This window comes from Phascolarctos cinereus, unplaced genomic scaffold (genome assembly GCF_003287225.1).
Source record: "Phascolarctos cinereus isolate Bilbo 61053 unplaced genomic scaffold, phaCin_HiC Scaffold_5;HRSCAF=322, whole genome shotgun sequence".
In the NCBI taxonomy this organism is placed as follows: Eukaryota; Metazoa; Chordata; class Mammalia; order Diprotodontia; family Phascolarctidae; genus Phascolarctos; species Phascolarctos cinereus.
This window is the reverse complement of record NW_027555958.1, coordinates 301,536,664-301,564,480: the sequence shown is the minus strand read 5'-3', so window position 1 is coordinate 301,564,480 and position 27,817 is coordinate 301,536,664. Positions and strand designations below refer to the sequence as shown.

The window sequence follows — 27,817 nt, the reverse complement described above, 5'->3', positions numbered from 1 at the left end:
GCCAGCAACCCTGAGGGTTTTCCCCTCACAGTTTGATTTTTTTTTTCTTTTATTCAAGAGGCCATCCCTCGACTCACTTCTTAAAGAGGCCTATTCACTGAATGGGTATTGAAAAGACCTTAGCTTAAAAGGGCAAAGGTCTCCCACTGCATCCTGGGCTATTTCCAGGCTTCCTGATCAGTGTCTGGCCCCTGGACCCAGATGGCTCAGGAGGAGAAAGTGAGGCTAGTGACCTTGCACAGCCCTCCCTTCCTCAAATCAAAGTCAACTGCAAGTCATGTCATCATCTCCTTGATGTCATGGTCCTTTTCAAGAGCAGAGGACAAACCACACAACAAAGATGGGAAGTCAAATGATATAGAACATTGCATATGTTTTCAGCTTTTTTTCAGCATATCAATCAGATTTGCTGACTTCCTTCTTTTTCTTTTTTCTTAAAAAAAAAGTTTATAGTTTTATTTGATGGCTGGCTAGGAGTGGAGAGGGAGAAGAGATATAGGGGGCAATTTAGCCATACAAGAGGGGAAATTCAGGAGAGAGCAGCTTCAGCAAAACCCATTAAGGAAAGAGAATATAGGTCTTGGAGCAGAAAGTGATCAACAGTGTGTCCATGAGGTCAATCAAGAAGGTCAAGGAATAAGAAAAGGCTATTTATTAGATTTGGTAATCTGGAGATCAAGATGGTTAGTTAACTTGGAGGAAACAGTTTCAGATGAATAATAATGTCAGAAGCCAGACTGTAGAGAGTTTAGGAGAGAAGAGATGAGAAGACAGGAAGTGGAGGCACCCAAGTGTAGAAGACTTTCTCAAGTTTAATGGTAAAGGGGAGGACAGATATATAGTTCAGTAGCAGAAGGAATGGTCAGATCATCTAAGGGTTTTAGAAACTTTGGGAAGACAAGCTTGTCGCGTAGTCATCTGGAAAGGAGGCCGTAAAGACACGACAAAGATAGAGGAGGAATTTGTTGGAGATAGCTGGAGATCAGATCCAGGGTGCATCTCCTCTCCTCCCCCACTCCCTTCTAGCTCCCATTTTTGTGTATTTGTATTTATACCAACAAACTCCATTTGTAATTCTAATAGGAAAAGGAAAAGTCTTCAATTTAAATAAAGCTATATAGGAATTAAGCTCTTTAGAGTAATGCCTTCAAACAGGACCCTGCGGTGCTGCAAAAATCTTCATGGATTCTCTGCTATAGCTATTATTAATGTAAAAATTACTTGCCAGTTATTTTTATTTTTCACTCTGGAACTGTTGAATATAAAGCATTGTGGAAATAACAATAAAAGGATAATCAAAAAACACACAGTTTAGAGAGCATAGAGTGTGGAGTTGTGTTTGAATTTGAATCCTGACTCTGCTGTGCGACCTCGGGTAAATCGCTTAACTTCTCGGTGCCTTTTTTTTTCCTCTTCTCTGTCAATGAGAAGGTTGGAGCGGGCGATCCCTTTCCAGATCTAAATCCTATAGGATCCCTGGGCAGCGCTGTTAGGCTTGGGATCTAGGGATACCTGGAGGACCTGTGTAGCTTGAGACGCTTCTCCCCGCCCCCGTACCCCAGCCTTCCCCCCAACCCCTTCCCCTTTTTCATTCCCGGGCTCCTTCTTCCTTGTTTCAAACGCCCGCCCAAGTGGTTTCTCCAAGCCTTCCAGAGGGCAAACCGCTACTTCCTTCTCATTGGTACAATCTCCTGCCCATCTTCTCGATCCCGACTCCAATTGGTCCTATTTGAAAGTTCCCAGGGTCCCGCCTTCTCCGTCTTGACTGGCCTATTCGAATAGGACTCCTCAGACGCTCATTGGGTTACTTGAGACCCCCGCGGTGATTGGTCCCTCGTGGTCGCCCAGGCGACGAGAGCCGGGTTGTGATTGGTCAGTCTGGTTCGGGCGGGCGGGGAAAGTGTAGTTTTGAAAGGAGCCCGCGTAACGGCCCCTCGTCTTCGGCGGGTTGTGCGGCCGCTTCCCCTTAAGCGCTCGCCTGTCGCGTCTCTTCAGTAGCTTTCGCTGCCTCTCCTCACAGCCCCCGGCATGGAGGATCTGTCGCCGCTGCAGGTAAGCATGGGAGGCCGGAGCGTGGCTTCGGCTCCTCCCGGGGCCGTGGCCTCGGCTGGGTTACTTAGTCCCCGGGACCTTGGCCTTGCCAGGAGCCCTCCCCCACGTTCCTGACAGAGGCCCCCGGAAAATGACCCCCGACCTCCGCCCCCGGCTCAGGGGTCATCGCAGGCCTCACTGGGGCCCCGGGTTGCGCCTAATCTCGGAAACCGTCCCCTTAAAGGGTTAAGCGTCCTGGACGCGTAGGTGAAAAGGGGGATGGGGAGCAGGGGGCCTGCCCCGTGGTGTCCGGAGGCCCGTGACGGGGAACGAGTGCTTGGCCGATGTCCGAGGGCGAGAAGACTGGATCAATCAGTCAGTCCATAAACATTTAGTAAGCACCTGCTGTGTGCCAGGCTCTTCGCCAAACTGGGGATACAAAAAAAAAAAAAAGCAAAAGACAGGCCTGCTCCCAAGCGTCTTACAGTCTAATGGGGGAGGAGGCAACATGCAATCACATACCTCAGAGTGAGCTGTATACAGGATAAATGGGAAATAATTAACAGATAGAAGGCACTGCGAGGTGAGAGGGGTTGGGAAGGCAACCCTGGTAAAAGATGGGCTTTTGGTTAGTACTTGAAGGAAGCTAGGGATGTTCGCAGTCAGAGCAGAGGAGCGAGGGCACAGGAGACAGCCAGAGAGAAGAATGCCCGAACTCCCCTGGTTCCCCTGCTTGGCCCTTGGTGGCAGGCTGGCTGTCCGGTCCCTGGGGTCCTGGTCCCCCATAGAAAGATCCAGAAAGCTTTTGTCCTCCCTCCTCCCCCCCCTTCCATGAACTCCCTCAGGGTCCTTAGAAATCACAAATGTTTATTGACTGGACTTCCATTTTACAGATGAGGAAAACAAGGCCCAGGAAGTGGTTAAGTGACTGACTGGTCCCAACATCCTGACTAGGAAGAGCTGAGTTTTTTTAACCCAAATCTCCCCCCTTTTTTTTTTCCTATGCACAACACCTCTCGAAGGCCCTAGGGCTCTTTTCCTTAAATCATTGAGGAACTAGGGGCTTTGATACAAAGCCTGTCCACCACCACCACTCCCAAGTCCCTTTTTCTGGCTCTTTATCAACTTTTGATGTGATCTAACTTTGATACCATTTTTATTTAGGCTTTAATATGGTTCTAACTAAATCAAGGAATAGGACCAGGAAACCTTGAGTCTTGGCCCTTAGTAGCACATGTATGTTTTTCTTATAACAGTAAGAGAGCTCAACAAATAATATTGAAGCTCTGCCCCCTTGGCACTCATGGCACTAATCTAAAGATAAAAAGAAAAAAATTGTGTGTAGATTTTTGAAATTTGAGCTATCTACGTATTTGCCAGCATCAGAAACGACCCCCACCGAGGCAAAACAAAACCTTTCTCTGTAGGTGAACCCTAGGGAGCTGCTTGATTGAAGTAAGGGTTAAATGGCTTGCCCAGAGTACAATAACTTCTAATAAATGACAGATTGGGTTTGCCAAAAGGTCTTCCTGACTCCAAGCCCAACGAATAGTCCATACGATCAAATGTATGCATGAATAGTATTTGATGTGTTTGTACTTTAAGCTTTCTGATGGATCATAAACAATATCATAATTTCGGTTATTCCAGACCACCTGTATAGTAATATAGACCTTTTCTGTATGTTTCCCAGGGATGTGATTTGATTTATAGTTTGAATGTATCTGAAACCATGCAATAGTTATATGTGTTGGGTTTTTCATGTATATAATGCCCATACCTGTGTAGGTTTTCCTTTCTGTAAGGTGAATATCACTGTTTTCAAAGGAAAATGGATATAGGGCATAAGTACTCCTTAATTGTAGATAAATACAGTCTTTGCAATCTCCTTATTCTCGGGGTGCTTTAGAAACTGTTCTTGAGGTTTTTAACTGCTAGGATTCAGTGATCATCTCCTAAAGTGTACTAGTACTATATTCAACTTTGTAAACTGTACCCTTAACTATTAAAATGTTGCTTTGGATTTTTCTATTTTCTTTTCAAGACTATAGTTATAAGCTTTTCCTTTCTTTTTTTTTAAATTTCTAGCCCGTAAATGAAAATCTACAAATTAATAAAATAAAGAAAAATGAGGACACAAAGAAAAGAGTGTCTGTTGAGAGAATCTATCAAAAGAAAACCCAGTTGGAGCATATTTTGCTCCGCCCTGATACCTATATTGGCTCAGTGGAGGTTGTGACCCAGGTAAAGAAAACTGATAAAGTGAAGTTTGATGTTTGTTTTTCTAGGCCTTAATTCTTTCTGGGGGGTTTTCTTCATCTCACCTATACGTGCTATAGTTTGCCAAATCTCGAAAACCTTAGTCATAAAATGCTTTCAATAAAAGTATATTTTGTTAGTGTTCAACTTAGAAAACTTAAAAAATCTGTGATGACTAGTTTATTTGTAAGGCACAATTTAGAAAATAATAAACTGACCTTTAAAATGTCTTGACCTTATTCTAGCAAATGTGGGTTTATGATGAAGAAGTTGGACTTAACTACAGAGATGTAACTTTTGTTCCTGGATTATACAAAATTTTTGATGAAATTTTAGGTAAGTAAATTCAAGTAAAGGATAAGACTAAAAGTTTGACATAGTAAAAGCTTTCTAAACTCCAGTTGTAGCTCACAAATAGTCTATACAATCAAAAATAGGTATAGTATTTGACCTTGCTTTAAGCTCTCTAATATGTATAAAGCATATAAAAACTAAACTTATTCTAATAATAGCTCACCTTTTTAGTTATTATTCTTATATTTGATTTTTAGTGCTTTTCAACAACCTGTGACATAAATGGATAGCATGAGCAGTAGTAGTAGTAGGAATAGTTCCATTTTTATAGACAGTGAGGAAGGTGGCCAAGCTGGAGTTCGAATGGAGATTTCTGGCTGCAGAGCTAGTCTTTGTTGCCTATAATCAATGCTTTCTCAATTGAGTTGAGGTCTTTCTTTGGAATATAAATATATCTTTTTGAAAATAGACTTGAATGTCTTCTAAAAAGTATCATTCTTTTACTCTTTCAGTAAATGCCGCAGACAACAAGCAAAGGGACCCGAAAATGAATTGTATTAAAGTCACAATAGATTCGTAAGTTCTTTTGGGTAGCTTATTGAAAAAATCCCTAGTATTTTGAGGCCAGAGCTTTTTCTTTTTCCCATTCTATTCATAATGATCCAGCAGATGGTGTTATTAAATAGTCTGGCTTCCCCGATTAATAAATGATCCTCTTCAGAGCAGGGCTTACCACAAAGCGGCTACATAGGCCACTAGCCTACTGACTTGTGGTGAGATCTACTTTTTGTATTTTTCCAGTAAGGAAATGAGCTGTAGTGACCAACTGTTATGAACTTTTAAAATTATCCTACCTTATAGTGTTTCTGCAAATTTATATGAAATGCTCTTTTCTTTTGTTCCCTACAATATACAATATTTATAATCAGAACAGCATTGGTACCTAATTGCAACTAAAATATGTTTTCTGTTCTCTTAAAATTTTGCTTAGAATAATGCAATAGAAGCAACAAAAAATTCCATGTAATATTATTATTATTATTAGTGGAAAGTGGGAATGGATTAGTTATTCTATTTGTGTCTCAATAGCTGTCCTTGGGTAGTGGAGCAGAGAAAGGATATAAGGGGAAACTAGCAGGAAGGATGCATGCATATATATAGGTGACTCTTTTTTTAAAGCTACAAAATATTTTTCCAGGTTTGTCATTTTTTCTTTCCATTTGGCATAGATCATATCCCCTTTCCCTGTTTACCCTAAAGTATGACAATGTCACATATTTTTGTAACATTATCATTGTCAACACAGGTGTTGGAAAGAGTCGAGTTTTTTGGTGCCTTTTCCTGCCAGTGTAGCATTGAGAATGCTCACATCTCACCAGTTTTCCTTTCCAAATAGTTTATTGGGTTTTGTAAGAAAGCAATTATGATGTTCAATTCTAGGAGGGATATGAGAATGTTCATTTAAACTAACAAAATTTTCAATCCACTAAAATACACATATAAGTATATCTTCAGCCTTTTATAATCTTAAATAAAATTTAAATTTCTTTTTCCCCAGGGAAAACAATACAATTAGTATCTGGAATAATGGGAAAGGTATTCCTGTTGTAGAGCATAAGGTTGAGAAGGTCTATGTGCCAGCTCTTATCTTTGGACAACTCTTGACTTCCAGCAACTATGATGATGATGAGAAGAAGGTCACAGGTAAGATGTCTGAAAACCACTAAACTGTAGCTAAAAATTATATCTTCAAAACTCAATCATTTATCAATCTTTGGATGATTGGTTTAAGGATAGAAGGATTTTTGAGTAGTTAAAAAATGTGATTTTGATACTATACCAGTTACTGTGTAGTTAAAATAGACATACACCTATATTCACAAGCTATGAAGTGGTTTAGTTGAGGAATAAGTTATTGAGGGAGGTTAAAGTGCAATTTATGCTTTTACTTGTCTTTTTAAAAAACATAGGTGGTCGAAATGGATATGGAGCCAAATTATGCAATATATTCAGTACCAAATTTACAGTGGAAACTGCCTGTAAAGAATATAAGAAACTGTTTAAGCAGGTATGTATCAGACCCTGATTTTCATGGTATAAACAGCATAAGATTGTGCCATTGTCCTTATTATGGATGTTATGTAATTCAAAACATTTAAACAATTCCTGATATTGTGTGAAATTAGTCCCTTAAAATGCTTCCTTATGTTTAATGTGTGCTGAGGTTCACACATAATTTTGGCATCTTTTTATCTTGATTTATTTATAAGGCGATTTGAAAGTTTTTTACTAACTTTCTTTTTTTTCTATTAACTTCCACAGACCTGGATGGATAACATGGGAAAAGCAGGTGAAATGATTCTCAAGCCCTATAGTGGAGAAGACTATACATGTATCACCTTCCACCCTGATCTGTCTAAATTTAAAATGACAAGTCTAGATAAGGATATTGTTGCCTTGATGTCTAGAAGAGCATATGATATTGCTGGTTCCACCAAAGATGTCAAAGTCTTTCTTAATGGAAATAGGCTGCCTGTGAGTTTTGTTTGTTTGTTTTTTAAGTATCTCTTCCTTCACCACTACCTAACCTCCTAAACTATCTCCTTTTGTTTTGTATATTGGCTATTTCCAAAACATTTTTCATCCATCACCCTGTATCACTGGATTTTAAGGAATTGTTATAATCATACCCATTTTAGCATGCACTTTATAGGAAGAAACAAAGTAATTACTATTATTTTGGTACAGGTAAAAGGATTCCGTAGCTATGTGGATTTGTATGTGAAGGACAAATTGGATGAAACTGGCAACCCACTGAAAATTATCCATGAAGAAGTAAACAGCAGGTGGGAAGTATGTTTAACTATGAGTGAAAAAGGCTTCCAGCAAATTAGCTTTGTCAACAGCATTGCCACTTCCAAGGTAATTTCTTATATTTAAATTGGTCATTCATGAAAGCTTATTTTTACTATTATCTGTTTTTAAAATTGGTTTATATTAATATGTGGACATTTTAGCATTTATTAAGCTTACAACATAATAACCAAGAATTTTTGGTGCGATAATGGTCTGAGACTATTGGCTTTTACATTTTACTGTTTTTCTCCTTAGGGTGGCAGACATGTTGATTATGTAGCTGATCAAATTGTAAGTAGACTTATTGATGTTGTGAAGAAAAAGAACAAAGGGGGTGTTGCTGTAAAAACACATCAGGTATGAACACTTGTTATTACTGTGGGAAAAATGAGAGAATAGTATAAGTAAATTTCCTGTCCTAAAGTCATGTAATTATGCTAGTGACAAAGATACTCAATATTTACATGAACCCCAACCCATATATACATACATATGCATCCTGTATGAGTTGCCCGTGTCCTTTCCTAATTTTGTCACAAGGAAGTCCACTTAATGTGCAAGAGATTTGTTCTCAATTTCTCCTTACATCATGAGAATATAAGTGGAGCACTCAGTCTGTTCACCTCTCTGCCTTTGTGTTATGACATCTTTTACTCATGTTTTTAAAATTCTATCAATCTTAGTCAACACTCGCCTACCCTATGTTCTCTCTATCTTCTGGGTTGTACTAGATTTCATTTCTTTGGAAACTTGGGATCCTTGTCTTGTAAATCTGCAATACCACCAGGAGAATATTGGCATTTGAAAGATGGGCTTTGGTTTCTAAGAGAAGGTTGGAATCATTAAAGAATTAGAGTTTCCTGAAGACAATCCAGTCTGCTTTCCTTCTCCAATTTCATTATAGATGCAGTGTGTCCATTTGTCCTTCATGTTTCAAATACATGGACAGGCTCTTAAGTTTTCTTTCCAATGGACACATGATGTTAAGAAACTGAGGGATAACCTAAACAGGCAACCATGTGCTTATTGTACTTTATTCTATAGTTACAGATGAGTTTTTAATGATTAAATTTTGCTGCAGGTGAAAAACCACATGTGGATTTTTGTGAATGCCTTAATTGAAAACCCGACCTTTGACTCCCAGACTAAGGAAAATATGACTCTGCAGGCCAAGAGCTTTGGTTCAAAATGTGAATTGAGTGAAAAATTCATCAAAGCTGTGAGTTGATACAATTACAGAGACTATAATAGACCTTTTAATAACCATATCTCAATTGAAAAAATTATGGTATATATGTTACCCACTGTTTTAAAAACTCTTGTGTATCTTTTCTATTTCAGGCAATTGGCTGTGGAATTGTAGAAAGCATACTAAATTGGGTGAAGTTTAAGGCCCAAGTCCAGTTGAATAAAAAGTGTTCGGCTGTTAAACACAATAGAATCAAAGGAATTCCTAAACTTGATGATGCCAATGATGCAGGTATACATTTGATGACATTAGATCATTTGGAGCTTTAGATCTCATTGTTCAGCTTATGAATTATAACATAGATTCCTGAGAATAGATCTTATTTTAGCAATCAGGGTCTTATCACTAACTTTGAACTGGAATCTTGTAAGAATGCCAGAGTTGGGCAACTAGGTGGCAATGTAGGTAGAGCTCTGCCCTTGGAGTCAGGAGGACCTGAGTTCAAATGTGGCCTCAGATCCTTGACACTTATTAGCTGTGTGACCCTGGGCAAGTCATTTAGCCCCGATTGCCTCACCAAAAAGGAAAGGGGAAAAAAAAAAAGAATGACAAAGTTGAATGTTGAACATCAAGAGTTTCTTAAGATGAATAATATAGTAATGTAATATTCAACAGCAGGTGCTAGCTAATGTTCATAAAAATTGTTTGTAAAAAAAATTGTAAAACAAAACCTCCTTTAATATAAAAGAGAACACACCTCAAAAGAGCTTTCACACATGAGATGTGTAAGCCTGGTTCTTGACTGTTTTGTTTTAGCTAGCAAGCAATAGCTCATCATTGAATATTATCAACTTTGTGAATAGCCATCTTTCTATAGAACTGTCTTTAAGGTTTTAAAAAAAATTATCTGCTCCCCACCCCAAGCTATCTGATTAAATAATGTCTTAATGATATCCTGTTATAAATTGAAAAGAATACCAAATGTGTAGGCTTGCAACACTGGTGTCAGCTACTGGAATTGATTTCTTGTGAAATTTGGCATTGTAGGCAGCAAGAACTCTACAGATTGTACACTTATCTTGACTGAGGGAGACTCAGCCAAAACTTTAGCTGTTTCTGGCCTTGGTGTGGTTGGGAGAGACAAGTATGGTGTTTTCCCCCTTCGAGGAAAAATACTCAACGTACGAGAAGCCTCTCATAAACAAGTAAGTGGAAATACCTTTAAGATCTAGGAAATTTTAATTCAGGATTTATTGTTGGTTTAATATTTCTGCTTTAGGCATTTCAAAATATGTTATAAATTGTTATTGTTATAAATCAACTTAATAGTTAGCCTTCTGGTTCATTAATATTTAGTATCAAAAAAACATTAATGTCCTAGCTATTGCTGTCATTGTAAGGGAAGAAAAATTTTACAATAATTAAGCACAGACTGATCACTTGACAAAGAAAAAGAATACTATGATAAAATAATTTTAAAAGACGGTAAGGCATAAACGTGGTGTTACTTATACTAAGTAAGCTGTAACTAAAATTAAAACTAATGTTTTTTGTCATTTGTGTGTATCTTTTCCAGATCATGGAAAATGCTGAAATTAACAATATCATTAAGATTGTGGGTCTTCAATATAAGAAAAACTATGAAGATGCAGATTCATTGAAGAGTCTCCGCTACGGAAAAATCATGATTATGACAGATCAGGTTAGAGTCAATATAAAATATTTAAGATGATTAAAGTAAGCTGAATGAGCTTCATTTTTGCATGTCTAGCTAATATTGTCACCATCATGGTTAATCAGATTTTATTGAGGGTTTATAGGATGAAGCATTGTGTTTCTACTCTTAAGTACCTTATGTGCATAGCTTTAAATGTGTGTGGACTAGAAGGGTAGTGATTGAACCTGTGATTTCGATGATACACAGAACTAGTAAAGACTGGCACTTTCTCTGAAACTTCACTGAAAGGGTTAAATGACTTGCCCAGGGTCACAAAGCCAGTATATACCAAAAGTATGACTTGAACCTAGATCTTCCATGTATTTCAGACTGAACCCTCTACATCTGCTACATTACACTGCCTCACTCTCATGGGTTGAGACACTTTGTTTTGTTCTGGAAAATGGCAAGGGAGGGAGGTTATTAGTAGGACAATCATAATTTTAATCTTTTTGCCATAATCAGACTTTGCCTATTATGTGCCAGGTAACTGTGCTAGGAATTGGAGATACAGAGACAAAAGTTAAGTGTCCCTGTCCCTGTGGGGCTTACCTTCTATCCGGGGGAAAAACACACACACAATTAAAAGTAAAAGTAAAAAAAGTAAATTAAAAACATAAACTAAAACTTTATGTGATGGTAAATATTTAGGCTTTCAAACACTTCACATTAATATTTTTTTTTTGGTGAATTAGTGTTGGTATTTTAAGTATTTTTATTTATAAAGTAGATTCTACCTTAAATGGTTTCAAAGCATCCTTGTTCTGTGTTTTAACTCTTTTTTAGGATCAAGATGGTTCTCACATCAAAGGCTTGTTGATTAATTTCATCCATCACAATTGGCCCTCTCTTCTGAAACATCGTTTTCTGGAGGAATTTATCACTCCTATTGTAAAGGTATATCCAGTTTCTAAGGTACCTCAACAAATTTGATGCAACAAGATAGATTTTAAAGTTTTACGATCTATGGTATTTACCACAGGTTTCAAGAAATAAGCAGGAATTATCATTTTATAGCCTTCCTGAATTTGAAGAATGGAAAAGTTCTACTGAAAATCATAAAAAATGGAAAGTCAAGTATTACAAAGGTGTGTAATGAATCCTCTGGTATAGTGCTCAATAAACTAAGAGAGAATACAGAGCATTGTATTTGCTCCTAGTTATTTTATCCTAATTTTAAATTATCAGATGTTACCTATTTTACACTTGAAGCAAAATATGCCTTATAACATACATTTTGTGTGATGTGTTTTTTTCCCATTCCTGTAAATCTTCTTATAGAAGATTCAAAGGTTAATCAATGCTCCCTTGGTTTTTCAGGTTTGGGCACCAGTACATCAAAAGAGGCTAAAGAATACTTTTCAGATATGTCCAGACATCGAATCCAATTCAGATATTCTGGCCCTGAAGATGATGCTGCAATCAGCCTAGTAAGTTAGACATATTGAATGGGTTTCTAATTCTAAAAATCACAAAAGTTTCAGATTAGGTCAATCTAAACATTTACTTGTTTATTTTATAGGAACCTGGTTTTTTTTCATTCTTCAAGAAACAATCAAAATCCTAGAAATAAGCTTCTGATCTGCTTCAGAGAAAGATTAACACAGAATTGTTACTGAAACTTTTTATAATTCACAGGATCGTACATTTAGAACTAAAAGAGACCTTAGAGGCCATCCAAACCAACTTCATCTTTTTATTTCTTAATTTATAGGCCTTTAGCAAAAAGCAAATTGATGATCGAAAAGAGTGGCTAACTCATTTCATGGAAGATAGAAGACAGAGGAAGTTACTTGGCCTCCCTGAGGTAAAATATCTTTAATCATGTCCTGTAAAGTTCATCATTTTCATTCTTGTCGTTTTCATGGGTCTTGAATCAGTTGATTATAGCAACTTTGAGTCATTGAGCTGTTTGTTAGATCAAACACCACTCTGTGTGGGGAAATCAATTGTGATTTAGCTGAATGTATGAAGGTCACTGAAATGGCTGGGTTGAGCATAAGAGACTGCAAAGCAGCTGCACGTTATTATCCAGTGTCTGGTTGATTGTTTTATCTTTTAATACATACCATACACACAGAGTGGCTTTTTACTCATAGTAATTTTCTAATGAGTTACATTAAAAGTGCAAAACTATACTCTCCCACTTCATTTAGTATGCTCAATAGTAGTAGAATAGGGTTGTTGGGTTTTTGTTTTATTTTGTTTTGCTCTAAACAGTTATCTTGTAGAATATCTTTGTTGAATATTATCTTTTTGATTCCTCAGGATTACTTATATGGGAAAGCTACTAAGCATCTAACATATAATGACTTCATAAATAAAGAACTAATCTTATTCTCAAACTCTGATAATGAGAGGTCCATTCCATCAATGGTGGATGGTAAGTTGATCTGCTTTACTATTAAACTAAAAGAGAAATATCTTGTTCAAATTGACATTTACCATTTTTTTCATTTTGAAGGTTTGAAACCAGGTCAGAGAAAAGTCCTGTTCACATGTTTCAAAAGAAATGACAAGCGAGAAGTGAAGGTTGCCCAATTAGCTGGTTCAGTAGCTGAGATGTCCTCTTATCATCATGGTGAGGTAAGAAACTCACAAAATGCTGCTTTTTGTCTCGAATTAGCTTGTGTTCAATGGAAAGAAGTACCAGAAAGAGTCTAATACTACATCTAGATTTTAATTAATTGATTGCTTATTATCACTTGTTAAGCTTTTTGCTTTGAGTGGCTGCATTAGAACTGGCACAAAGTAGAAGCTCAGTGATGATGGTTCATGCCATTACTACTTTGATGTCCTTGTTAATAATAGTGATAACTTTGATAGATAATGTGGGAGTAAGTAATATAATTTCCTAAGAAAAGGAATCGTATACAGCAGTAGTGTCAGATAGAAATGGGAGCCACTAAACTAAGGATCCCTACATGCTACATATTGAGTTAGAAAACTACATATCAACATTATCTATGTTCTATTGTATTTAATCTTTCTCAATTCCATTTTAATCTGGTTTGGACCCCCTGGGCCACATGTTTAATACCTCTGATATACAGAATATTAGGCCCATTTCCTAACATCTGAAACACTCAACAGTAAATTTTGAATTATAATAGCTTCACCATCTGTGATTATTAATACAGCTCCTTTCTTTTACAGAAAAAGACTTGATAATTAAAAGTTTGTGGGTTTGTTTGTTTTTTCCAATTTCAGATGTCACTAATGATGACCATTATTAATTTGGCTCAAAATTTTGTGGGCAGCAACAATCTCAACCTCTTGCAGCCCATTGGTCAGTTTGGTACCAGGCTGCATGGGGGCAAGGACTCTGCTAGCCCTCGATACATCTTTACAATGCTCAGGTAAAGTCTACTTTTGGTTTCAGTGGAACTTTGGTAACTTCAAGTGTCATGTTTTGTCAGTTAGAAATTCAGAAATCTTAATTAGTCAGAGTTTGTGTTTATGACTTAGATGCTTGAATAAACATGCCAAAAATGTGGTTTCTTGAAAGTTTGGTACTCTGCAAGTAGCAGGACATACCAGGGTTATTCTATAAACAACAGAGAAAATTTAAAGCTGATTTTCAACCATTTGTATTCAATATCATGGATTTTTCTACAACTTTGCCTCCTTTTAGTAGACACAATCTCCTTCCCAAGCTATACTTTTCCTGGGATATTTATCAGTTTTCCCCTGCTTTCTTATTACAAGTAGTTTGGATAGCTCAGGTTCTACATTATATAGGGTCAGTCCTGTATAATTTTTAAAAATAGCACTTATTACCAAATAACCATGATTCTAGTTATTTCATTTACATTTCTGTGACAGTTGTAACATGAATTAGCAAGTACTTAAAATAAGTTGGTTTTTTAACATTTTGTTGATGTATTTTATGCAATAGTAAAACAGTTAAGTAAAACTAATAATACAGTGGTTTCATCTGAAAATACATGCATCATTCCACATTTATAGCACCCCCCACCTCTATTTTTTGTAGTTAACAGAAGAAATCTCTATCTCCTACCCCCATTCCTTTGAAAAAAGAAAAAAAAAGATAAAATTTCTTATAGCAAATATTCATAGTTAAGCCAAACACATCCCCTCAGTAACTGTATGCAAAAGTATATGTCATTCTGTACCCCAAATTCACCTCTCTGTAATAGATAGCTGGTTTCATCATCTGTACTCTAGAGTCTAGAATGGCCCTTATATTGATCATAGTAGTCTCTTTTTTTATTATCATTTGTGGAGGGTAGTGTCCCTCATAATAAAAATTAAAATAAGGGTGTGCATAGAAGCGGCAGCATATACAATGTTTCATACCCATAGTCTCCTGCTCATATAAAGAGAGAGGGAAGTATAGTTTCTAATTTCTTCTTTGGGGACAAGCTACCTACTTAATTACACAAATAAGAATAATTGCCAGAGATGAGACAAAACATTCTTTTTACAACAACGGAACAAAATCAGAATTTTTATAAAATATCAACATTTGTTGATTTTTCTCCCTAGTCCATTGGCTCGGTTGCTTTTCCCACCGCAAGATGATCAGACTTTGAAGTTCTTATATGATGACAACCAACGTGTAGAGCCAGAATGGTACATTCCTATTATTCCCATGGTATTGATAAATGGTGCAGAAGGGATTGGCACTGGGTGGTCCTGTAAGATCCCCAACTTTGATGTCCGAGAAGTTGTGAATAATATCAGACGTCTGATGGATGGAGAAGAACCTTTACCAATGGTAATGATTCTAGATGATTTAGAATCTAATTCTAACTTTATCATTCATTTTAATTTATCATTTAAAAGTAATAAGCTAATTGATTATAAAATCTTTTATCAAAACTTTGAACTAAGCATTTCCAAAGTCTTTATTTTGGCCTTAAACCCTTAAGATACAAACCAACCTGTTTGGGTTTCTGTTTTTGTTTTTGTTTTTGCCTATTCTTTAGCTGCCTAGTTACAAAAATTTCAAAGGTACAATTGATGAGCTGGCTCCAAATCAATACGTTATCAGTGGTGAAGTGTCAATTCTAAATTCAACAACCATTGAAATCTCTGAGCTTCCAGTCAGAACTTGGACCCAGGTAAAATATTTTTTATGTTTTTTGATTGTGATAAAAATAAGTTAATTCTTGTGACCTTTATCACTTGTTGAATCATTTGACTTACCTAAGAATGGGTTCTTTTTTCAGGTATATAAAGAGCAGGTTCTGGAGCCCATGTTGAATGGCACTGACAAGACACCACCTCTCATAACAGACTATAGGGAGTACCACACTGATACCACAGTGAAGTTCATAGTGAAGATGACTGAAGAAAAATTGGCCCAAGCAGAGCATGCAGGATTGCACAAAGTCTTCAAACTTCAGACTAATCTAACATGTAATTCCATGGTATGTCTGAAAAGTATTCACACAACTTAGTATTTTGAAAGATGTATGGTGCCTGTTTATTTTATGGATTCTGTTAATTTTAGATTTGAAAGACAGTCATTAAGCAAAGCTACGTTTGCGTACCAACGTATCTATGTAAAGGAATAAACTATTTCTGTGATGTTTTATTTAGGTTAAATCTGATTGAAATAGACAGTATTCTATATAAATAACAGTTACTTTAAAGTATTTCTTCTACCCTGATTCCAATCTATGTTTTCTCACTTAAGGTGCTTTTTGATCATGTTGGCTGTCTAAAGAAGTATGATACTGCTCTGGATATCCTAAAAGACTTCTTTGATCTGAGGCTTAAATATTATGGACTGAGAAAAGAATGGCTTACCGGAATGCTTGGAGCTGAATCTGCCAAATTGAACAACCAGGCTCGGTTCATCCTAGAGAAGATAGAGGGGAAAATAGTCATTGGTATGTTACTAGAACAACAGGTACCATATTAAAATACAAGACAGTACTGTACATTCAAGGTTAGTTTCCATTAGACATTTTTGTGAGGAGAGTTTCCTGGATTGATGGACAGATCATGGATTGGCACCAAACCTAATCCTCCTATTAATTGTGTTCGGTTTGATAGTTTATCTAGCATGGCTTTGACAGAACTAACTGAAAGTGTATTACTTTTGTTATTGATTAAATCCTAAAATTTATATGTGGATTTGCTAATCTATATGACTACAACCAAAGTAATTGAAGCATGATGAAGCTCACATCAGTATAATAATTTGCAGTTTATTAAGCACTTTATATGCTTTCTTTTTTAATATTCACAATATCCCCGTGGTCTAGACAGTGCAACTATTATCCCCATTTTAAAGAAAAAAACCTGAATCACAAAGTGGAAGTCACTTGTCAAACCTTGTAAGGCAGGTGCTATTGTTATCCCCATTTTACAAATAGAGAAATGAGGCTAAATGACTGCCACAGGGTCATATAGTTGATATCTTATGGCAGGATTTTAATTCTGGTCTTCCTGACTCCAAGGTCAAAACCCTGCATTCTGCCACCTAACTTAAATGTGGATGGGCTAGTAATTAGCCTAATGGAAAAGAATTGAAAATAAAAATATACAAGGATAAATGGAAATATATATAGAGAGAGACATGAAATGGTGGAAACTGGCTGTGTGCCTAGGACAGAGGAAAGGATATGGTAATTTGATGGAAATTTCCATAGGACAGGGTTCTCAAGTAACTAACCGGAGACTGAGAAGGGACTATTTCAGACACCAGAGAGAAAAGGATCATTAAGAGTTACCAAAGAAACTAAAATATTAGGTGTAAAGGGATAGAGCAGTATAGGAAGGACAAAAACATTTGAGTGATACTCCAAGCCAAAATCAAACTAATTGGGTAAGGTGAAATTACTATACTTAAAAGTTATTCTGTGTATAGTTTGTGCCCCAAGATTTCCTTACACTAAGTAAAATAGTTTGTATGCATTTAAAAAGTATAAAAGTGCTTTACCCTATATTGAAGTGCACATTGTAAAGGAGAAGTTAATAATAGCAGGGATACATTGAAGTCTTTGGAAGAGAATCTACCTAATAATGGGGTTGTGGCTCTTAGAGTTGGCATAAGGGCAGCAGCCTATCTTCTGTTTGCCTGCCTCAATAAAAGAGTTAGAGGATATTTGGGTATGATTTCATTGCCCCCTTGTGGCAACTTGAATTTGCAAAGAGGACTTTTCTCACACCAGCTTGTATAATAAGACTCATACTTGAATTCATCTGTTTTTAGTAAATATTTTTGGAGGGGAGGTGGGAAGGTGTCCTGACCTGTAATTTTATTGGGAAAAAACTCCTAAAGAGGAGATCCTCTCTACTATTGATGACAGTCCTTCAGGAGAGAGCTACTTGGGCTGCTAGGATAGTAAATGATTTGCTCCAGTGCCTTGCAAAGGTGATCTCTGTTGACTGTTCAGCTGCTGCACCTGGATCATATAAGATGATTTCCAATTTTTGGTTTTATGTTACACAATAGGGGAAAACTTATCCTATTCCTAATACTTGTTTTTAATATATAGTTTGTTAAGCTTATAATTGAGTATCATAATCTTAATTTTTTTTTAGAAAATAAGCCAAAGAAAGAGTTAATTAAGGTTCTGATCCAGAGGGGATATGATTCAGATCCTATCAAGGCCTGGAAGGAAGCTCAGCAAAAGGTAATTTCTTGATCAGCTTCCTTTATCTTTTGTTAAAACTCAAAAAATCATAATATCTGGATGCTGGCATTCCCTGTGAAAGTTTTTAAATCCCTTTTCAGAGTCCAGGAGACAATGAAGAGGAAAATGAAGAAAGTGAAAATGAAAAAGAAACTGAAAAAAGTGATTCTACCACTGATTCTGGACCAACTTTTAATTACCTTCTTGATATGCCTCTCTGGTATCTGACCAAAGAGAAGAAAGATGAACTCTGCAGGCAGAGGACTGCAAAAGTAGGTGTTTCGTTTTAATTGTTGAGTTTGGGTGTAACATACATTACCTATATAGAGTGTTCCAAAAGTGTTGCTGCAATTTTGAGCTTCAGTAGCTTAAAACTACTCTAAGACTTGAAGGACACCCTCTATATTCCTGTTTTTGCAGGTTGGCATATCATTGATTTTTATCTGATTATGTAATTTAGGAGCAAGAATTGGAGACCTTAAAACGAAAAAGTCCTTCGGATTTATGGAGAGAAGACCTTGCTGTTTTTGTTGAAGAACTTGAGGTGGGTAGGTTGGTTTAGGTGAGGGTGTGTTTGGGTGTTTTAAGTAGCAGTAGAAGAAGATGTGCCATTTTCACAAGCATTATTATAACTTGGGGTTAGAAATAATATAAGAAATGTAAAGACACATAGGATATCAGATAGAGTCCTACCATGCAACGAAATCATTAAATAATATAAAAACAAATATAAATAACATAAATATAAAACATAAAATGTATACTCGGGACAAGAAAGGAGGACAGGACTTTGATTTTAAAGTTTGAAGGTGAGGGGGTTTCTTGTGCCTACACAGAATGGAAGACAGCTAGGTGGCATAGTGGATAAGCACACTGGGCCTGAAATCAAGAAGACTGGTCTTCCTGAGTTCAAATCTGGCCTCAGACACTTAGTACCTGTGTGACCCTGGGCAAGTCACTTAACCCTGTTTGCCTCAGTTTCCTCATCTGTAAAATGAGCTGGAGAAGGAAGTGGCAAACCATTCCGGTATCTCTTGCCAAGAAAACCTCAAATAGGGTCACAAAGAATTGGACACAACTAAAATGACTGAACAACAAAAACATAGAATGGAGCTAGCACGTAGGTCTGGGATGAAGAGAATTGCCAGCAGACCTTTGTAAGATGAACTTTAGGACGTAAAGAAACCCATACTCTTTTCATTTATGAGAACTATCCCAAGTTACCCCCCCCAAAAAAAAGGGTTAAATCAAATTTGCTTATAGAGTTAACTAGTCCTAGTATAATTTCAGAGATTCCTCTGTCTTCCCTTCACACACATCCCACCGCCTCCACCAAAAAACAGATCATCTTACTCGATGACCTGAAATTTCCTTTAACAAGAAAAAAATTATCATTCCATGTTTAGTGATGAAGGGCTTAAAATGCAAATTACCTTAAATAGCTCATCTAGTCCAACTCCCTCATTTTATGGAGTATCATGGATTTAGAGCTGAAAAAGACCTCAGAGGTCAGCCACAGGAGGAAATTTGAAAGGTCAAGGATTACACATACAAGTCTAGCACTGTGATTCTGTCTGTTGTCAGACCCATTGAGGTGTTGGTTTTGTTGGATTCTTTTAGCCCTTTTTATTTGTTACAAGAATTGGCCTACTAGATAGAGAAGGTTATTTATCATTTACCTTTTGGGTGTTAGACAGTGTCTGTTATATCATAAGATTTCTTTTTCATAATCTTTGTTTAGGTTGTTGAAGCCAAGGAAAAACGAGATGAACAAGTGGGTGTTGTTGGTAAAGGTAAAGCTGGTGCGAAACCAAAGGCAAAGAAAGGTCAACTGGCAGAAATTTTGCCTTCTCCTTGTGGCAGACGAGTAGTCCCTCGAGTAACTGTAGAAATGAAAGCAGAAGCAGAAAAGAAAATCAGAAAGAAAATTAAGGTAATGAATTTTGAAATTTTGAAAAAGTTGGCAGCATGGAATAAGAGCTGGCCTCAAAGTTAGGAAAGGTTAGATTCAAGTCCCACCTCCAACATACATTGCTCATGTGACCTTGGGAAAGTCACTTAGCCTCTCAGTGCCCTCAGGCAACTCTGAGACTAAGTTGCAGAACTGGTGTCAATCTGCATTGCCAGAAGGTGTTCTCTAAGAGAGTTTACCATCCTAATGAAATCACAGGTCTAATCATCCCTACCTCCCCACTCCCAAAAAAATGTGTGAGTCAATAGCTTTTCAAATGCTACTTTCTTTTCCAAATTCAGTAAATGTAATTATGGTACTACTTGCTTTGGAGATAGCTGAGAATTGATCAATATTACAGCATTCTTTATCCCTAAAGAAAGACCCATACAGGCATGCTTCAACTAGTGATAATTGGTTTTAGGAATGTAAGGCAAAATAGCCTTACAGAAAAAGTTAATTTCACAAGAACAATGTTACGTAGAATGCATGTGATACTCTGATGGAGTTTATTAACGTGTTAAAATATTGTGAAATAACATTGGTTAAGGTAACCTTGTTATGGGTGTACACCCTTAAGTTTTTCTAAATCGGCTTTCATTTAGTTTGAAAATACTTACTTAATTGAAAAATATTAATACATAATTTTTGGAGATATTCTTCATTAAAGCAAAGCTTTTTAAAAAGTATTTAGTTGTGGAAATGTTTAATATGATCATACATGTATAGCCTATATCAGATTGCATACTGTCTTGGGGAGGAGAGAATGGAGGGAGAGAAGAAAAATTTAGAGCTCAAAATCTTATAAAAGCGAATGTTGAAAACTAAAAATAAATAAAATTTTTAAAATGGAATTAAAAATGAAAAAGTATTAGCTACCAAAAGATTTCTTCCTAATAAGTTGCTTTGAGCAACAGCTAACATCTATTTAAGATACCATTTCAACAAACATTTGAGTTTGTTTGTTTGTTTTTGTTGTTCCTTTTTTTTGCTAGGCAATGGGGTTAAGTGACTTGCCCAGAGTCACACAGCTAATGAGTATTATGTGTCTGAGGCCGGATTTGAACACGGGTTCTCCTGACTTCAGGGCCGGTGCTGTATCCACTGTGCCACCTAGCTGCCCCTCAAGAAACATTAGTTGAAGGCCTACTCTGTATGAGGCATGCACTATAGTAGGATCATTCATTTGGAGTAACTCCCAGATAATATATTCTGTTTGTAGTTAGTTGTAAGACTTTCCTTTCTTAATCTTTTGTTCTAGATTTTGAGGATGTACACAATTATTGTGCGTTTATTTTGTAAGTTCATAGATTTAGAACTGGAAGGGAAGCTTAAAGGTCATCTAGTTCAACTCTTTCTTTCATTTACAGATGAGAGAAATGAGACCAAGAGAGGGCAAGTGATTTGCCCCAGTTGGCCAGACAGTAAAGAACACCACTGGGATCTGACCTTCAATCTTTTGGCTCCCATTCTGTTGCTCTTGGCCTTGTTACCATTCTTGACCTCTAGGAACAAGCTATGAGAATGTATTTTGTCATTTTTCTTTTTAATTCTACATTCTTGGATTTGTCCTTTGTCTAATTATGTTTCTTCCTATTCATGAAGACCATTCCATTAAAATAATTTATTCTCAGGGTATTTTATATAACATTGATGAACAGGTATGATTCCTCTGCAGTGTCATGCTAATAATGCCTTACTAAAGTCACTCTGTACCTACATATTGCCAGTGCTTAGATATATGGAGTTGGCAGAACTTTTAACTTCTTTGTTTTTATGTCTTTAGACTGAAAGTATCGAAGAAAGTTCTCAAGATGACAGTATAGAACCAGAAACTCTGAAACAAAGACTGAATAAAAAGATTAAGACAGAACCAGGTAATTTAAAGGAAATAAATAATACAATCTTACATGAAGTACATCAAAGCTTTTGGAGTTCATGGTGCAAAGGCTGTCTTCCTGGGCAATAATCATCTTATGATGACATGCTTTGGTAATTCAGGACTTTGGACTTTTTGGATGATGCTATAGATGGACTTTATTAATGGCACACCATATGACATTTTAAATTGACAAGTTATTTGTCAAAAAAAAACTAAAGTAGTATATCCATTATGTTGGTAAGTGTTATAACTCTCAAAGAACTATAAAATGTAAATTCTTATGTCTCAAGTACTTATTAAATTCCCAGAACAGAGTGGGGACCGTGGGTTAAACAAAAGAAATGTAACATGTTGTCTGTACTCTAAATAAATTTACAGTCAAAAGCAGAAAAGTTAAGATTAGTATACACAATTAGTATAAGGCCTTATAAGAAGGTGCTTAATTGAGTGGCACACACAGGCAGCTAGGCGGCACAATGGATAGAGCACTGGCCCTGGAGTCAGGAAGACCGCAGTTCAGATCTGGCCTCAGACACTAGCTGTGTAACTCTGGGCAAGTCACTTAACCCCAATTGCCTCACCAAAAAATAAAATTTAAAAAAGGGAGACAGATTAAATACTAAAGACTAAGGAAGTTCATGAAAGCTGAATGAAAAATGTAGGATTTGAGCTTTACATTAAGTATATACCAATGGGAATTTGGGCACAATGTATGCAAACACCGTAAGTTAATTTAAGGTGTTGAGTGTTTAGGTTTTGGGGAGTAGTTATTGGGAAATAAGTTTTGAAAGGTACCATAGCACCAGATTAAGGAGGACCTTTAAAGCCTACGATTTAGGAAATTTATCCTGGCACAGCAGCATATGTTGTCTAGATTAGTGTGAGAAGAGGTCAAATTGAAGTTATTGGAGTAATTCTTCCAGAGTTGGTAAGGGTTTAGATTAGAGCAGTAGTAATCAGAGTAGAGAGAAAGGCATACAAGAGAAGAATCAACAGAACTTGGTGACTAACTGCATATGGAAAATGAAGGAAAAAATGATTCACACATGTTTCTAAGGAATGGGTAAAGGTAATTAATTCTTTTCTACTTTTCTACCCTTTAAGGTACCAAACAAAAGAAGCAGACCAAATTGCCATTCAAACCAATCAAAAAAGAAAATAAGAAAAATCCTTGGTCCGATTCAGAATCTGATATGAGTTGTAACGAAAGTGACTTTTATGTCCCCCCTAGAGAAACTAAATTACGCAGGACCGCAGCAGGTAAGAAAAACTACCGAAAAAGTAAAGTACTATTCTAGTTGGAATGTGACCTTTATCTTAAAGCTTTAGATGGACAGTCTGTTATGGTTGGCAGCACTGAAACCCAGGAATAGTTTTGTCATAGAGGAGTAACTATGAAAATTTTAGAGGAGGAGATGAGATTGGAGGAAGTTGAAATACTATTGCATCAAAAATGAAGTTAGTAATCTTTTAATGCTCTTAGAAAGTTTTGTTTTTAATCACCTTTCTTTGTGGAATTGATGTCTGAATGTTACTCATTTTGACTTTTTGTTTGGGTTTTATAACAGCAAATACCAAATACACAGTTGATTTAGATTCAGACAGCGATATTTCGGATTCTAAAGAGGAATTTCAAGATGAAGATGAGGATTTTATCCCATCAGATGGAAGTTCATCTCAGGTTAAAAGGGCGCCAAAGTGAGTATATGAGCTCATTTGAATGTTCCCTTGTTGTGTTAATGCCTCTGGAAAGATTGTGACTGGTAGAGACGTACTCCATTTCACATTGCCCCAGCCCACTTCATGCAATTGTGTTATTAATGCATCATAACAAAGATATCAGTCCTACTGACATGTCTTTTACCGATTGCCCTGGCTACAAATCAAACGGTCGGTGATCAGCCCAGCCAGAGGTCATCTGGGGAGTTAGTGCCAAGACCTAATCCAGCCTACCATCTCGTTAATCACCTTGAGTTCATTGCCCCCTGTAACATTTTGCTTAACATCACATTTTCACAGACCAAATTAATGATGTTAACTGAGGTATTAATAATGTACTGAACATAACATAATGTTAAGTGATAATAATTTACTTAATGTGTAGGTTAGAGATAGTTACTAATTGCTAAAAACAATTTTATTCTAGAGCAACTAAAGGACAAGCTACTAGCAAAGAAGAGGAGCCACAGAAAAGTTCTTCATCAAGTATGTATATATATAAAAATTATTGAAATGTTTGCTTGTGCTTATGCTAAAAAAAAAACTTCTAAAAACTGGGTAGATTTAGCTGATTTGCTTTTATTCCCTTTAGCAAATAATAAAGTTAATAATTTTGCATATGTATATTATGCTAGCATTTAGAGAACTAAAAGTAATAGAAGAACTTTCAGTTCACTCATCTAATATTTCTGTCTTTGCAAGCTGAAGTTGAGGACCTGCAACCTGAGGATACTAAGGACATGGCTCCAGCTTCTTCAGGCTCTTCTGCTTACAGTTTTCTAGTTGAACCTGAGATTACAGATCCAGTTCCCAAAAAGAGCACCACAGTGAAAAAGACTGCAGCAAAGAGTGAGTCCAAACATTTTACATAACTCATGCTAAGAATACCTAGTAAGTTAGCTACCGTAAGTCAGTTTTTAAAATCATGCCCAGAATTCATGTAGGATGGCTACTAGAATTAAGTCTTTCAGAAGTAACAACCATCGTTATGTAAAAAATAATTTGTCCCTTAAATGATTAATTTTAGTGTGTTAAATTAGGAACCAGATGATGGAAAGAGTACCAGATGTAGAGTCTTTAACAAGTCATTTCACTTGAGCCCCAGTTTTCTTACCTATAAAATCAAGCACTGCCTATCTCATGAAGGTTGTTTTGAAAGAAGCATTTTATAAACACCTTAGAGTTTACAAATTAGGGCAAAAATTCAAGCTTTTGTTTTGTGTTTCTAATCATTTACGTATTGCTGTAACATTTCCAGAATACTTGATATACACTATCTGTTTGATCTTTAAAATGATCTTAATGCTATTGCCCATTTTACAGATAGAAAAACTGAGTTTGGAACAGATTAGGTAATTTGTCCAAGGTTTGTACTACTAGTAAAGTCAGTATTTTAACCCAAGTCTTTTGACTTCCAGTCCAGTGCTTTTTCCACTAGGAGACAGACGCATGTTAAAATCAACAAACATTTAAACATTTGATTGGTGTAAAGGAAGCAAGAATAGCAAACTATGGCTCAAATAAGCGCTTTAATGTAAACTGTTTATATACTTAAGATAGTTGAAAAAATACAAAAAATTAAAGCTAGTTGGATTCTCCAGTGTATGTTTGGCTTTGTTGCAATGGCTTTTCCTAGGCTAAATAAAAAGTGTAGTCAGTACATTATTTGAAAAAATCAGACAAACAAAAACTAGTTTACAGAGTGAGGAGCTACATCCAAAGACTCATTCTGAATCCTAGGGTTGGCTATTTCAGGTCAGTCTTCCACTTCTACTGCCGGAACAAAGAAAAGGGCAGCACCGAAAACAAGCAAAAAGGCCCTTGCCTCCAAAGCGTCTCCAGACTCCGTCTCTGGAGCCTCTGAAAAGCCTGTGCCAGCCAAAAGCCAGAAACCTCGCAAAAGGAAGCCTTCCAACTCTGACGACTCGGATTCCGATTTTGGAAAAAGCATATCAACAGCCAAGGCAGGGAAGGTGGGTCTTTTGAAGTAGACATGGGCCTGATTTGTTACTGAGTGGCTTGAGGTTTAAAAGGGAAGTGTAGCAATAAATGTTTCCAGCATTTATTTATCACTTTAAATTTTTCGAAGCGCTTACTTCATTTAAGCCTCGCAACCCTGTGACATATTCTGTCTTTAAAATTTCATCTCCCTTGACTTTGAACATACTTGTATATACGTAGTCAAGAAAGAGATCTCTTTCTTAACTTAATTTGCCACCATCTCACTTAATATTGGTGCTGGCCTTTAGCTGCCTGAGAAGCCAATGTTAAAATTTAGAACAAATTAGAGCCTCTTGAATTGTGACATGCTTATTATAGTTATACAATATAGTTCCTTCATTAACTTCCAGTTCTGTAAACTCTTTTTTACTTTTAGAAATCCAAGAAAGTGGATGATGACTTCCAAATTGACTCAAATTCAAGCTCAGCTCCTGTGGCACCCCGGGCAAGACCTGGACGAGCAAAGAAGCCTATTAAGTACCTGGAAGAATCAGATGAAGATGATATGTTTTAAAATGTGTAATTATTTTTAATCTTACTGGTATCAAAACTGCTTTTGAAGTCATTTTTCTCTGAAACCCTTTAGTTTCATTCTCTGAGAATAAGTCTAGCTCTAGGAGTATTTTCGATCAAAAGCTACTGAAATATTTTGCCATGTTAGAATTTTTAGTAGCATTAAAGCGACTACTCCCGACTTTTAGTCTTTCCTTCTTCTAAGAACTCAATACTGTATAATTGAGCAGTCACCAACATTATTTCATCATTGCCTTTGTATTTTGAGTCCTCATGTTTGTTATTTTTCTCTTTTTAAATCTGATTATAGTTTTGAGCCTTGGGTGCAAATTCTCTCTCTTGGTCTATTAGTTTTGTTATTTAGGTCAGCTAAAAAGTACCAGTCATGTAAAGTCAATGATTTGCCTATCATTGACCTATACAATATGGGGGGGGGGGGTACTTTGGCTTAAGTATAGATGTAGTGAGACTGGAATAATTTGTTCATTCAGTGTTAATCTCGTTAGTTTTAGAGGTGGGCAATGCCTTACTAAATAACCCTTTGATTTTATAGATCTTCTAGTTAAAATAGTCCCCTTCCCAAGGTACCTTTGTGAATTTATGTCTTCATACCTCTAACAAGTCAGTATAGTGAAGAAAAATTAGTCAGATTGGTCAAAGAGATAGCGTATTTTGTACAAAATTATTGATTGGCCAAAATTTGCACATTGCAATTGCATTGTTACAGTGTTGCATATTGCTACCCTATAGAAATAGATATTGGCTGCCTTGGTATCAGATTTTTCTAGGATAAGGTTCCAAGGTGGCATGGGCATTTATTTTGGAAGGCAGTTGGATGTTAGTGTCTTAGTAATATAGAGAGGATCTTCAAATTTGGTGACAGGTTTGGAATTAACCCTATCAATTTCTTTAAGCTTTTGAAGCCCTTTAGCTTGCTGTATATAAGTGTCACATGTGTTTATGTGATCTGTGAGTGGTGTTCTCTAAGTGTATTTGTAAATATTTGCTATGTTTTCTATGTAGTTGAATTAAAATAATTTTTGTACTTAAAAAAAGTGCTCAATATGTTTCATCCATTACCATATATTCTCAGGGAACTACATATGTCAGAAAAGGACGGATGGTCTTTCAAAAGTGATGCCAAAGTATCTCCCCTTCCTTATAGGCATTTGTTAATGTCATTCTCATTGGATTGGGGGTGCCGCCAGTCCTACAGTCTCCCCACCCAAAAAGTATCTTCCCCAACACTATGGGAAATTCTCTTTAAAAGCTTCACTATGGGGCAGCCTGGTATAGTGGACTTGTGTCTTGGTTTCTGATATGCTTTGCACACAATAAGCTTGTTAAGTGACTATGGACAAATCATTCAGTTATTCAGTTCTTCAATTTTCTTTCATCCATAGAATGGGGGGAGGGGGGAGTTAGTATTTTTGTTGCCTAGCTCTTCCAACACCCATGCACACACATCACACATACCAACAACAACCTGGAAAGGCACCAAACCAAATGTGCAAAGCATTGTGAATTCTGATCAAGAAAAAGTCACCATGAGTCATTTTTCCAGTCTCAAGCAGAAACAGAGGTCTGCAGACACGAGTGGGAGGCTAGCCAGTAGAGCCCCATAGCCAGCAGCATGGCAGCGGTGGTGTGCAGCCAAGCAACAAGTAAGGAGAGTGAACACTTGGACGGAGTTCCCAAGCTCTCTAGCACTGGGAGCAGGAGCAGATGCCAGCTAACAGCTCTGTTGTCCATTTGTACAGTTCCAGGGCAGAGAAGAATGGTCACAGTACTG

At 36.7% G+C, this 27,817-nt stretch overlaps 1 protein-coding gene across 1 annotated transcript; it reads left to right on the top strand.

The window, feature by feature from the left end:
- Positions 1-1,920: 1,920 nt before the first annotated feature.
- Positions 1,921-27,083, top strand: TOP2A (DNA topoisomerase II alpha). The gene is made up of 35 exons (XM_020997649.2): positions 1,921-2,052; positions 4,120-4,275; positions 4,536-4,626; positions 5,097-5,160; positions 6,143-6,288; positions 6,555-6,652; positions 6,907-7,119; positions 7,333-7,506; positions 7,696-7,797; positions 8,522-8,659; positions 8,782-8,920; positions 9,677-9,834; positions 10,206-10,331; positions 11,133-11,243; positions 11,329-11,434; positions 11,667-11,776; positions 12,061-12,153; positions 12,615-12,729; positions 12,811-12,932; positions 13,557-13,705; positions 14,856-15,087; positions 15,299-15,433; positions 15,542-15,742; positions 16,012-16,207; positions 17,868-17,959; positions 18,061-18,231; positions 18,420-18,503; positions 19,701-19,892; positions 21,697-21,787; positions 22,897-23,052; positions 23,361-23,490; positions 23,939-23,997; positions 24,214-24,360; positions 25,267-25,484; positions 25,889-27,083. Exons 1-35 carry the CDS (start codon positions 2,029-2,031, stop codon positions 26,024-26,026), a joined length of 4,677 nt encoding a protein of 1,558 aa, XP_020853308.1. The 5' UTR covers positions 1,921-2,028; the 3' UTR covers positions 26,027-27,083.
- Positions 27,084-27,817: the final 734 nt, after the last annotated feature.

Excerpts from the sequence above, each read along its gene's own strand:
- TOP2A (XM_020997649.2), top strand. The coding sequence starts at position 2,029 with ATGGAGGATCTGTCGCCGCTGCAG. Across the intron at positions 2,053-4,119 it reads AGGATCTGTCGCCGCTGCAG|CCCGTAAATGAAAATCTACA; the intron begins GTAAGCATGGGA and ends TTAAATTTCTAG. Across the intron at positions 12,730-12,810 it reads CATTCCATCAATGGTGGATG|GTTTGAAACCAGGTCAGAGA; the intron begins GTAAGTTGATCT and ends TTCATTTTGAAG.